At 38.7% G+C, this 13,435-nt stretch overlaps 1 protein-coding gene across 2 annotated transcripts in view; it reads right to left on the bottom strand.

The window, feature by feature from the left end:
* The window catches only part of COL15A1 (collagen type XV alpha 1 chain), a 205,409-nt gene that overhangs the window by 115,334 nt on the left and 76,640 nt on the right, over positions 1 to 13,435 (bottom strand). For both annotated transcript variants that reach the window (XM_078152661.1, XM_020995603.2), the window contains exons 4-7: positions 9,713 to 9,787; positions 7,450 to 7,530; positions 3,278 to 3,479; positions 560 to 672 (exon numbers count right to left, since the gene is read on the bottom strand). In XM_078152661.1, the coding sequence (XP_078008787.1) occupies positions 560 to 672; positions 3,278 to 3,479; positions 7,450 to 7,530; positions 9,713 to 9,787 (471 nt within the window). The remainder of the gene's footprint in view (positions 1 to 559; positions 673 to 3,277; positions 3,480 to 7,449; positions 7,531 to 9,712; positions 9,788 to 13,435) is intronic.

Genomic DNA, 13,435 nt, shown 5'->3' on the forward strand with positions numbered 1-13,435 from the left:
AAACATTTGTTATCTGTTTGGCAGCCCAGAGACAGAGCACAGTATGGTTCTCAATTACTCTGTACTGTACTCAGTTCAGAGCTATAAGTAATTCTTTGACACCTTCAAAAATCTATGATTTTCTGGGCATGGATATTCACTTCCTCCATCATCACAGATCATGTTTTTGAATGTTTTATGTATTGCCAACTAAGCTGCCATACCCCCAAAAACTTCATCACTGGTGGCCAACCTTCTGGCAATGATCATCGTACCCCACCCCCACAATCTTGCCCTCACACAGCTCTTACATGTTCCATCACTCAGTGCAGAGTTGGAGTTTTTCTGTCTTAGTAGAACCTTCCAAAGATTGTGCCTCATTAGTATAGCCTTCAAGGACTGAGACAGAGTCATCTGCAGTCATGAGGAAGCATCAGAGTAGGTTATTAAGGGAAATATGAACGAATAGACATAATTTTTTTTTGGTGATGGCATACTTAATAAAAAAAGTCACTATTAAACTTGAAATAAGCAAATGAGGTGCTCCCTACTGAACTGACATATTTGATTTATTACATACCGTTTCTCCACTTATTTCAAGGAGCTCTTCATTTCCTGAACCAATGTCTTCTTTTTGGTCACTGTCGGTAACATTGTCCCTTTCTTGTGTGTCATGAACAGAGTCACCAGATCCTAAATTGAAGGAAGGGTCATTCTATTATATTATAAAGACTAGGTGAAAATGAGATTACCATCACCCATGGAACATGCATTCACATACATACACTCTGACAGGCTCAAGAAGTCTAGTTGACTGGTTAGCCATCAGGTTGCCTGGAGGCTTCACTGTCCACCACTGGCTTTATTCTTATCCATAAAAGGTTGTCAACCACTAGAGAGTGCTTGTGGCCAGCTGGCTCCCTATTTCACCAGGTCTCATTTAACTAGTAAAAAGCGGGACTTGGGCTATGAGGGTATTCTTGCTGCTTAAATCACAGGATTTGGGAGTTGGAAGGAATTTTAGAGCTTATCCAGTCCAACTGCCTCATTCCACAGATAATAAAACCAAAGCCAAAGAGGGAGGAAGTGATTTGGCCAGGGTCACCTGCTTCTAGGTCCAGCAAATAATTCTTCTCCCATTAATTCTTCTACCATCTTTTCCCAGAGTACAGAACATTAATATAACTTGTTGAAAGGTGAAAATTTCAGTCAGAATACTTTTTTTGGGGGGTGTGGGGAGGACTGATGGGTGTGGAGCCAATTACATAATGTCAAATAATTGGTTTAACTGGTTCACCAAAATGACCAGTCACTTTGGCATCTAATGGCCTTAATTTAGTCCCTAACTCTTCAATCCACGTGATCAACACTGACAGGATTAATGTCTCTCTTCATGTAGGAGACACTAAATCAATTGCCCGCCAAATCTCTGTTCATCTTATTTATTCACCAAACATTTATTGAACATTAAACTGAGGAAACCTCAAAGATTAAATAAAAACTAGTCCCTGACTGCATGGAGCTTAAGGGGAAAAGAAATGTAAGTGCATAGATACATCTTACACAGACTGGAATGTGAGTGCTTACAGATGTACAAAGTGCTATAGAAAAGAGATAGAAATCCTTTCCTATTGGGGAGTGGGACAAGAAGTAGGGAAAGAAAGCTTAATAGAGCAGATCTCATTTGAGCAAAACCTTGAAGGATGGTAAGGTGTGACCAGGGGAAAATGGGAATGGGGTGGGGATGGAGGTCAAGGAAGGTCTTCCAGGCACAGGGAACAATATGAATAAAGTACAGAGATGGCAATAATAATAACAACAACAACAAAAACAACTAGCATTTATACAAGGTATCACAAAAATCTTAGAGAAGTTTAAGCTACTAGCTTATAGCTTAGTAACTAATAGCTTAAAATCCACTAAGACTTTAGAGACACCTTTTGTAAATATTAGTTATTATTATTATTGTTATTATTATTAATCACCAGGGTTGTATAGTATACAAAAGTCTCAGTGAAGTTTGAAGCTAATAGCTTATAGCTTAATAACTAATAGCTTAAAATTTCACTAAGACTTTGGAGATACTTTGTATAAATGCTAGCTATTATTATTATTACTATAGAATTATGAGGATTGCATAATACATAAAAGTCTTAGTGAAGTTTTAAGCTGATACCCTTTATATAAATTTATATGAATACATTTTATATCTAATAGTTTAATAACTAATAGCTTAAAACTTCACTAAGGCTTTGGGGACATTTTGTATAAATGCTAGTTATTATTATTGTTATAGTATTCTGACGGTTGCAAAGCACTTAACATATGTTCACTCATTTGATCTTCACAACAACCCTATAAGGCAGACCCTATTATTATGTCCATTTTACAGATGAGGGAACCAAGACTGAGAGAGCCTCAAGTGACTTGCCCAGGATTACTTCAGCATCTGGAGTAGAATTTGAACCTAGGTCTTCAAACTCCAAATCCAAGGCTCTATCCACTGCTTCATCTAGCAGCTGGGTCCCATGTGCATGGATAAAGCAGGGGATAGATAAGAAAAGGCTGGGAAGATAGATACAGGCCAGAAAGTGGAGGGTCTTGAAGGCCAGACTAAGAATATAGACTTTAATCTGTAGGTACTGGGGAGGATATTTAGATATTAATTTGGTTATGATTTTATGGAAATGTTTCAAAATATATTTTCTCTTCACAACTGTATCTCCTTGTGTGATCTTGGGCAAATCATTTAATATCCTTGGGGCCTCAGTTTTCTCATCTGTAAAATGGGACTAGGGACTAGGCACTCAGAGGTCTCTTCCAGGTCCAGATCTCTTTCCTTATGTTCCTTTGGTCCCTACTTTCTATTTTTCTAGGCTTCTTCATGCATTAAATTCCAATTTGAGTTCAAAATATTCTACCTCTAGGAAAGTTGGGTAATATCAGGATTGAATCATTGGCCCTAAACTTGAACAAATCAATTCTGCTCTCAGAGATTGAGTTTCATCATTTGTAAAAGGATGGGTCTAGGTTAGATGGTCTCTAAAGCCTCTTCCAGATCCAAATCCTATTAATTAATTATGAATTAATGATTATTATAAATTATACTTTTATTAACTATAAATTATTACAAATTACTTAATTACAAATCCTGTAATTGCTCTATAGAAGAATTCCAACTGATTAAGAGTTTGAGTAACTATATCTTAAATACTACCAGATTTCAATTTGTCACTGGGAAGGATTCTTTGTAATAAAGAAAAAAGCCTCAAAGTACAAAACGAGTCAAGGAACCGACCTTGTTCTGAGTTGCTGGGGTCTGTGTGACTGGTGTTGGTGATCTCAGGGCTATCCTCAGCTTTAGGGCTATCCTCAGCCTTAGGGCCATCCTCAGTCTCAGGACCATCATCAGTCTCAGCATCACCTGAGAGTTCCATTTCCTTAGACTCAGATGGTGATGTTGGAGGTGCTTCTACTGGCTCTGATTTTGTTTCTTCAGGCTAAAAAAAAATCTAAAATTATTTTCTTAGCAATAGGCAAAGGAAATGTCTTTGAATAGTTTGGAAAAGGAAAATATACCCACAAAGTACCAAATAAGCTAAGAGTAATCTTGTTCACCTCCAAAGGGGGAATATTAGAAAAGAGATTTTTATGAAGACCTGGAACAATTGAAGATAGACTTGGTTTTCTTCCAAAGAGCCTCATTTAAGAATCTGTTCTTTTTAATATATTCAAATGATTGTCAATGTCCTATTTACCACTGCAAAAATTGTCTGGCAATAAAGTTAATGTTTAGAACCAGATGGCATCTTTGGGGATAAAGTAAGTCAATGCCAGACTCATCCACCTTATTCTATGAAGCAGTGTGTGAGAATGTGCTTTATAAATTATAAAGTATCAATTATAGAAATGTTTTGTTGTTGTTAAGTCATTGCAGTTGCGTCTGATTCTTTGTGACCCTATTTGGGGTTTTCTTGGCAAAGATACTGCAGTGGTTTGCCATTTCTTCCTCCAGTTCATTTTATAGATGATGAAACTAAGGTAAAAAGTGTTAAGCAACGTGCCTAGGGTCACTGTAAGTATCTGAAGCTGGATTTGAACTCAGGTCCTCTTGATTCCAGGGCTGGCTGTCTACCCACTGTGCCACCTAGCTTCCTTTTATAGAAACATAACATATATTTATTGTTACATAACTATTTTATTAGAAGGAGTTTCCTCACTCCAAAGCTCTGTATACCAGTGAAATCACAGGTCCAGTTCCTTTCCTTATCCCCTTAGGAATCAATACCCTTTTAATAAATATTTGTTGACTGACTCACTCTGCCAAAATAGTGACAGAACTCAATGGCATAAGGAAAGTCATAGTTGTAACGTCAGTGTTATCCTCTGCCCTTCACTCTCCCTCACCCCACATGCCCAATCAATTGCTAAATATCATGGTTTATATTTCCACAACATTTCTCACATCCAAGATTGTGCTAGCAAATGTTTAACAAGCAGCTGTCCAAAAACATGGCACACTCTACATTATTAACATTTTTAGTCACTTTCCTAAGTCTAGATAATCAATAAATCAAGCCCCAATTTGTAGCATTTGTCTGTTTCTATGTTGTAAATGCTCACACTGAAAATTTAACAATCAGCTTTTGAGAGCCAGTAAGAACCAGCTCCAGCACACTCTTGCATTCAACCCCTTTTCATGACTCACAAAGCCATGCCTTGGTTCAGATTCTCATCACCACTTGCTTGGACTACTACAACAGACTCCTAATTAGTTTCCCCGACTCAAGTCTCTCCACTCTGATCTATCCTCTGCACAGCTACCAAAGTAATTTTCCTTAAGGGAAAGTCTGACCATGTCACTCCCCCATTCAATTAAATTCCAGTGACTTTCTATTGCCTCTAGGATAAAATACAACCCCCTGTTTGCCTTTAAAACCCATCACAATCTGGATACTCCAAATATCTTTCTGGCCTCATTATATATTACTCTGCTTCCATTACTCTACAGTCAAATGACCTGACCATTATACTGTTCCTCATACACTTTTCAATCTCCTATCTCTGTGCCATTATTGTGGCTATTTGGCATGCCTGGAACATACTCCCTCCTCATCTTTGCCTCTTAGAATCCCTTCTTTCTTCCAATATTAGACTCAAACAGCACCTGAATGAAGCCTTTACTGATCCTCCAATATCCTAATGCCTTCTCTCCAAATACTACCTTCAATTTACATATATACATGCAAAATACAATGTGCATATATATGTATATTCTCTGTATCTCTCTCTCTCCCTCCTACCATCCCTCTCCCCTACTGAACAAAAGACCTTGTCTTCATTATCACCATATGCCAACATTAATTTTTCTTCTGTGTTTCTGTTCTCTAAAATAGGGAAAAGGAATACCTCAGAAAACATTTCTCACATAGTCACTAGCCAACAAGGACTTGGGTCAATTCTCTGATGAGGAAATTCCTGTAGTAATCTACTAAACTCTGAATGATTTCAATTTTACCCCAGAATCACCTTCCCCTACCCTCCTAAAACCAGCAAACTTCCATTGGAGATTTCCACTTTTCTAAAGGTCAGACAGACTCAATTTCACATTCTACCTCCCCACCCCCAACAGATTTCCATGTAGGAAACCACAAGGAGCCATACGTAACTCACTCACAAGGGGAGTCAAGGAGGAATCATATACTACCATGGATAGGGAAGATACTTTGATCCCTTCATCTCAACCCAACATCTACAAAATGTACCCAATGATGCCATACGATTCTTTTTGTCTCTATCTCTCTCTCTCCCCTTCCTATCCCCACCCTATTCTCTCCATCACCCCAGCCCCCACACCTACTGAAACCCTGGAAGTATTGATATTGTAATCATGGAGTCAAGGGAAGAAATCTTGTGGAAACCATGAAAATACCAGTACCTTTTTTCAGTGAGGCTCAGTAGTCCTAGAGCAGGAATAGAGAAATCAGATGATGGGCATTACCTAGGGATAGTGATTCATGGGCAGAATGGAAGATGGAAGAGAGGGGGGAAAAGGGTAAGACAAATAAGGAATTCTAGGTTAGTAGCTACTGAAACATGAAAATGGCAAATCATGGCTCAAGGCTGGGAAATGGAGCCAAAGTGGGAAAGATGAGCTAAGAGAAAAGGGATGGGAAAGTAGACTAAATGTCGTGATTAGGGCAAACAATGTTTAATGCATGTGAGAAAGTCAGAGAAATGGAAGAACAGCAGGTTGTGGTCAGACAGTGGAATTTCAGAACAGTAGGAGGTAGCAACGCCCTTTTCTTCCTCTCTCAGTATTGGACAAAGGCACAAGAAGAAATGAGTGTGTTTGTCTGTCTATCTGTCTTAGTTTTGACCTGAAATGGCCTTGTGGCCTTGTCTCAAGGCAGGTCCAATTAGGCCCAGGAGTCAAAATCTAATTCTGTTGTGTTAATTATTGTGTGTCTTTATCTTTAGGGCTACTGCTACAAAATATAGCCTCTATTTATAGAAATTGTTTTTGTGGATTTTCATATTTATGCTGAGTTAGAAAATGTCCCTCAATTTCCATATGCTTCCAAGTCCCCACTAAGGGACAGATGAGAAGATTGAACTCTTCTGACAGGAATTCATTTCCTCTCTTTTTGTTCTTACCATCATCAGCCTCTGTTTCTGCCATACCTCTGTTCATAAAGAAGGATCCTTACTACTCACTAAAGCTGATCTCTCACCTGTATCTTTGATCTCATTTCCTCTTGCCCCCTCCAAGATCTTGCTCCAGTGAATGTCCTCTCTCTCTCATTCATTTTCAGTCTTACCACTGATTCTTTCCCATATGCCTATAAACATATCCAATGCTCCCCAATCCAACAAAAATATTTTGCTTGCTCTTTCCATCTTGTCCAGCTACCACCTTTTCTCTCTGTTCCCCTTCACTATTAAATTGAGCCTCCCTCCCCACTATCTCACTGCCCACTTTCTCCTAGAACTGAATTTCCTTCTCCAACATTCTACTGAAACTACTCTCTCAAATACTTCATGGGACAAGGGACATTGAAACTGGGATGCATAGAATTTTGACAGCCATCAATGGGCATAGGCAAGACTTTCCAGATAGAATGGCATGAGCAAAAGAACAGAGGTAGCAAAGAAGGTACTTGGTACACAAGAGTTTTGTGTGAGTGATTTGAGTCCTTTTTCTTAGGACTTGATTGTCTTTGGCTGATATGACCACTAAGGATCCCACTGCTTAAGCACAATGCCTGACACATAGTAGGTGCTTGATAAGTGCTTATTGACCAAGTGACTGATAGTTCAGAAGTGAAGTGGGGAAAAACCCAAGACCCTGAAGTATAGTGATCCTGTCAAGGTACAAGAGGATTTGCAGCCCAGTCAAAATAAACTTATTTACCATTAGTGCAAACTAATGATGTATCAGTAAAACAATTAATTAATTCAGCCACTTACAGGGGATTGAGTGTATATGATGGCCTCTTGTATTTCAGCAACATCTTCTGCTTCCTGAAGACCACTGGTCTCTCCAGATGCCTAGGCAAAAACAAATCAAACTTATACACCTCATACATCATATGAAAGAGAAATAATTTACATGAGTTAATGACAACTATATCTGCCTTAAAAGATCAAGCTTGATTAAGAAGCAATAGCCTGGTTGGTACTCTAAGGTGATGTACTGTTAAAAAGTCATTTTTTTTTAAACAATCAACTTGAACAACTGGTTTGAGAGAATATTTCACTTCTAAACCATTTTTTTTTCATATTTAGTCTGTAAATAAATAAAAGAATTTAAAATGAAAGGAGAAGAAAAATCAGTGCCTTTCAGTTGTTTTTATTAATTCTCATTAACAAAGCATAAAGGATTAATTAATTTAGGTTAATTCTTACATGAACATATGTGCATTGTATCTATTATTATTTTTTTTAATTCTAAAATCTAGTTGCCCTTTTTTCATGGCCCTGGGGAAGATGGAAGGAAAATATACTATTGCTAGGCATCAGCTGGAAGAATCTAGGATCTTAAAAAAATGCAGAGGTCATATGTTTCAACCCCATCCAAAGTAAAAACACCCACCATAACATTCTTGACAAATGGTCACTTCTGCCTGGAGACCTTTAGGGACAGAGAACTCATTGCCCTCCAAAGCAGTTCATTCTAGTTTCAGACAACTCAAAATCTTAGTAAATTTTTCCTTATATTGAACTGAAATCTCCCTCTCTCTAATTTCCAACCATTGGTTCTTGTTCCATCCAGTGGAGCCAAGTAAAACAAGCCTAGTCCCTCTTCCCCACAACAAGTCTTAAACAATTTGAAAAATTCTATTATTTACCTCCTAAGTATTCTCTTCTGCAAGCTAAATACATCAAGACTCTCCAACAAATCCTTGGGAGATACAATTGCAAGACACTCTTTTCTTCTGGATACATTCCAGGCTATTGATGTCTTCTCTAAAATGTAGTTATTAGGAGCCTACTTACTTAGCTCTCTTTGGCAACATCATGACTTTCTATTGATACATCATTTCTTTCTACCTATTTGGAATCAGGGGAGGTATAATAACTTAGCTTCTGTCTCCTACCCACACTCCACATCTCAGTTTCAGCAGAACAATAGATCTTGGATAAGGGATAGCAACGAATCATGTAACTGGACTAAAGAGACAGCTTCCTGTTTTTAACAAAGTAGGACCTCCTTGATTCAAACTGATCTGTCCATTAAAAGGTGGCAATTCTCTCTGTGAACCTTCAAATTTGACATAGAACTTGGAATGCTGTACATTTTTGCTTCCAAAACTCAGGAGATGCTGAGAAGCAGACTATAAAAACTCTAGTAAGAAGGCAATGACTAGACTGGAAGTAATGGGAAGAAAGACTTAAAAATTAGACAGGTTTTCTGCTTGGTCAGGTCTTTAGCCCTCTCTCCCAAGAGAAAGGAGGAATGGCATATTACAGTGGTTCCTTCTTTTTGACAGACAGAACAGCAATTGGTAGCAATGTCCTTCTTTCCCTTTTCTCTCTATTGGACAAAGGTGCAAGAGGCAATGGGTGTCTGTCTGTTTATCTTAGTTTTGACTTGGGATGACCTTATGGTCTTGTCCCAAGGCAAGCCCAATTAGGCCCAGGAGATATCATCTAATTCCATTTTATTTACAATTATGCGTCTGTATTGCTAGGGCTACTGCTACAAAATGCATCCTCTATTTATAGAAGTTGTTTTCATGGATTTTCATGTTTAAACAGACAGAAAATTTCCCCCAATTTCCATATGTTTGCAAGTCCTCATTAAATATATGTTTTCCCCTCTTGAACAAAGTTGTTTCTGTTTATTTGGTGGGGTTCAGCCAGCTTCATATACCATCTTTCACTGCTTAAAGATACTCGGAGGCTCTGGCTTGCAGAAGCTTCATCGTGTCCCCATTCTTACAGCAATACCCACCAAAATTTAACAGAGAACATAGGTATGGAGTCTTCAGAGGTGGTAGTGTCCTGTCTATGGTATCCAGAACTGATTCAACAAACCAACAAAATCATTAAAGTCCTGCAAAAACACCTGAAATAGAATTTGGGCCAAACCAAATGCAGAATTTTCAGAGGGTTTCAAATTTTTTATAATGTGAGTGATTACATCATGGAAATTGATCAGCTAGAAAATCAACCTTTGTCTGTGGCAGCAGCTTGATTAGAGTTGAATTAGAAATCTTAGAGTACTCACATATGGGTCATCATCTTCACATTGGTCCTTGGACGGGTGAGGATCTGGCTGAATGGTTAATTGTTGCATTGAGCCCTAAGTGAAAAGAGAATTGGTGAATGACTCAACATAAAGGAACCAAAGGATAAATGTAGTTTCTGGTTCTTGCCTCACATAACAGACATTTAAAAGATTTACATGAATTTTTATGTGATTTACTTGGACCAAGAGGATGTTTTTGCTTAATTGTTTCCTTGTCACAAGGGAGAGTTTAATTTGGAGAGAGTGAGAAATAAATGTAATGTAAAAAAAATGACATTCATAACAGATATTTTCAAAAACAAAATTAATTTCCCAGGACACATGAAAGAAACTTCAAAGTATTTAAAAGTAAGTTCTATGATGCTAAACCTTGCATTAGCTAACCAAAGGATGATCAAGCAGGCTGCACAGGGCTCATGTCTTCTTTGATAGTATGATTAGAAATATGTACTTAGGGGAACTTTTTGTTCCTTTTGTGATGATTTATTAAGATGATTTATGATTTTATTCAGGTTTTTTATACCTTATAAGGGCTACAATATTTTGTAGCTATATAAAGGAATAATTCTGAAAACTTATAAACACATCCTAGACTGAAATCTTTTTCTGGAATGGGGTGGGCAGAGCCAAGATGGCAGTGTGAAAGCAGTGACTTGCTTGAGCTCTCCCCCAAACCCCTCCAAATACCCATTAAAAAAATGGCTCTAAACAAATTCTAAAGCAGCAGAACCCACAAAAAGACAGAATAAAACAAATTTCCAGCCCAAGACAGCCTGGATGGTTGATCAGAAAGGCATATCGGGCCGGGAGGGTGAGGAGCTCAGTTTGGCATGGGTGCGCAGGCTGCAGCGAACCTAGAGCAGGCCTCAGAGGACTGAATCACGGGCAGCTAAGGCAGCTTCCAGACTCCTCAATCCACGAATGCCAAAGACAACTTAGAAGGTCAGTGGGAAAAGTCTGTTTTTGCTGTGAGAGAAGAGCTAGGTCAGAGCCCGTTCCAGAGCACAGAGTGCAGAGTGGGGATGCCGGGGCAGTGGCTGTGTTCAGAGCTTTTGGTCCACAGACTGAGGGGGAATCAAGTGACTGATCAGAGGGGGACTGCAGGGATCTCTTTGCTGGTGCTGAGGCAGGAATCTCTTGCTTTGACCATGCTTGGATCTGGGTCACAGTTCTGGGTGGTGGTCCTGGGGTGAGGAGGAGTGCTGGTTCGGTGGAGCTTGTAGTGGCAGTGGAGTAGAAACCCTCCTCACAGTTCCAAGAGAGAAAAGACTGCTTGTGGCCAGTCACTCAAAGACCAGAGCTCAGTCCAGGAAAAGAGTAAACACCTTGACCCTTATCATACCACCTTGGAAGAACTGAAAATTTACAGGTCCCTACAAGTATCTCTGAAAACAGCTATACAAACCCCTGAAGCTTGGGACAGTACATTTTCCTTATTGGAAGCAGACTTTTACCTTAACAAAGAGTTTAAAACTCAAGTAGTTGGCTGGGATCATGAGCAAACCTCGCAAAAAGAGTCAGGCTATATTGTCTTACTTTGGTGAAAAAGAAGATCAAAACATACAACCAGAAGAAGACAACAAAGTCAAAGCTCCTACATCCAAAGCCTCCAAGAAAAATATGAATCAGTCCCAGGCCTTGGAAGAGCTCAAAAGGGATTTTGAGAAGCAAGTAAGAGAAGTAGAGGAAAAACTGGGAAGAGAAATGAGAGTGATGCAAGAAAATCATGAAAAAGTCAACAGCTTGCTAAAGGAGACCCAAAAAATACTGAAGAAAATAACACCTTAAAAAATAGCCTAACCCAAATGGCAAAAGAGGTCCAAAAAGCCAATGAGGAGAAGAATGCCCTAAAAAGAAAAATTGGCCAAATGGAAAAGGAAGTCCAAAAGATTACTGAAGAAAATACTTCCTTAAAAATTAGAATAGAGCAATTGGAAGATAGTGACTTTATGAGAAATCACGACACAGTAGAACAAATCCAAAAGAATGAAAAATTAGAAAACAATGTGAAATATCTCATTGGAAAAACTGACCTGGAAAATAGATCCAGGAGAGAGAATTTAAAAATTATTGGACTATCTGAAAGCCATGATCAAAAAAAGAGCCTAGACATCATCTTTCAAGAAATTATCAAGGAAAACTGCCCTGATATTTAGAACCAGAGGGCAAAATAGAAACTGAAAGAATCCATAGATCTCCCTCAGAAAGAGATCCCCAAAGGAAAACTCCCAGGAATATTGTAGCCAAGTTCCAGAGTTCCCAGGTCAAGGAGAAAATATTACAAGCAGCCAGAAAGAAACAATTCAAGTATGTGGAAACACAATCAGGATAACACAAGATTTAGCAGCTTCTACATTAAAGGACGCAGGGCATGGAATATAATATTCCGAGGGCAAAGGAGATAGGATTACAACCAAGAATCACCTACCCAGCAAAACTGAGTATAATCCTTCAGGGGAAAAAATGATAATTCAGTGAAATAGAGGACTTTCAAGCATTCTTGATGAAAAGACCAGAGCTGAATAGAAAATTTGACTTTCAAATACAAGACTCAAGTGGAACATGAAGAGGTAAACAGGAAAGAGAAATCATAAGAGACTTACTAAGGCTGAACTGTTTACATTCCTGCATAGAAAGATGATATTTATAACTTATGAGACCTTTGTCAGTATTAGGGTAGTGGGAAGGGAAAAATTATATGTATGTATGTATAGATAGATAGAAGGCACAGGGTGAGTTGAAGATGAAGGGGTGATATCTGGAGAATAAAATTAAGGGATGAGAGAGGATTATACTAGGATAAGGAGAAAGGGAGAGCTAGAATGGGGTACATTATCTTGCACAAAACAGACAAGAAAAGGTTCTTACAGTGGAGGGGAAACAGGGAAAGGTGAGAGGAAATGAGGGAATCTTATTCTCATAGGATTTGGCTTAAGGAGGAAATAACATACACAGTCAATTGGGCACGGAAATCTGCCTTACCCTACAGGAAAATAGGGGAGGAAGGGACAAGAGAGCAGGGGGATGATAGAGAGAAGGGCAGATTGGGAAAGGGGTAATCAGAAAGAAGTACTTCTGAGGAGTGAAAGGGTCAAAAGAAAGAATAGAACAAATTGGGGGGGTAGGATAGGATTAAGGGAAATAGAGTTAGTTTTTCACAACATGTCTACTATGGAAGTGTTTTGCATATAACTGCACATGTATGGCCTGTATTGACTCGTTTGACTTTTCAGTGAGGGTGGGTGGGGTGGGAGGAAAGGAGAAATTTTGGAACCCAAAATTTTAAAAATACATGTTTTAAAAAAATGTTTACACATGCAACTGGGAAATAAGAAATATAGGAAATGAGGTACAGAAATCTATCCTGCCCTACAGGAAAATAGAAGAGGAAGGGGATGAGAGAAGGGGAGGAGAGAGATAGAAGGGAGGTCCAACTAGGAGAAGGGGTATTCAGAATGCATGCTATCTTGGGGTGGGGGAGGGGCAAGATGGGGTGAAAATATGGAATTCAAAATCTTGTGGAAGTAAATGTTGAAAACTAAAAATAAATAAATTTATATGAAAAGAAATAAAATCTTATTCTGTTGATTTATCATAGTGTAGAGCTGACCTTGTGTTCTCCATAGCTTTGCAGGCATGACTTACCTGGTCACCCTCTTGCTGCTCCCCTCCCCTTGCTAGTGCCTTTCTTCTGAGGTTACC

The sequence above is a fragment of the Phascolarctos cinereus genome, unplaced genomic scaffold (genome assembly GCF_003287225.1).
Source record: "Phascolarctos cinereus isolate Bilbo 61053 unplaced genomic scaffold, phaCin_HiC Scaffold_4;HRSCAF=312, whole genome shotgun sequence".
Lineage (NCBI taxonomy): Eukaryota > Metazoa > Chordata > Mammalia > Diprotodontia > Phascolarctidae > Phascolarctos > Phascolarctos cinereus.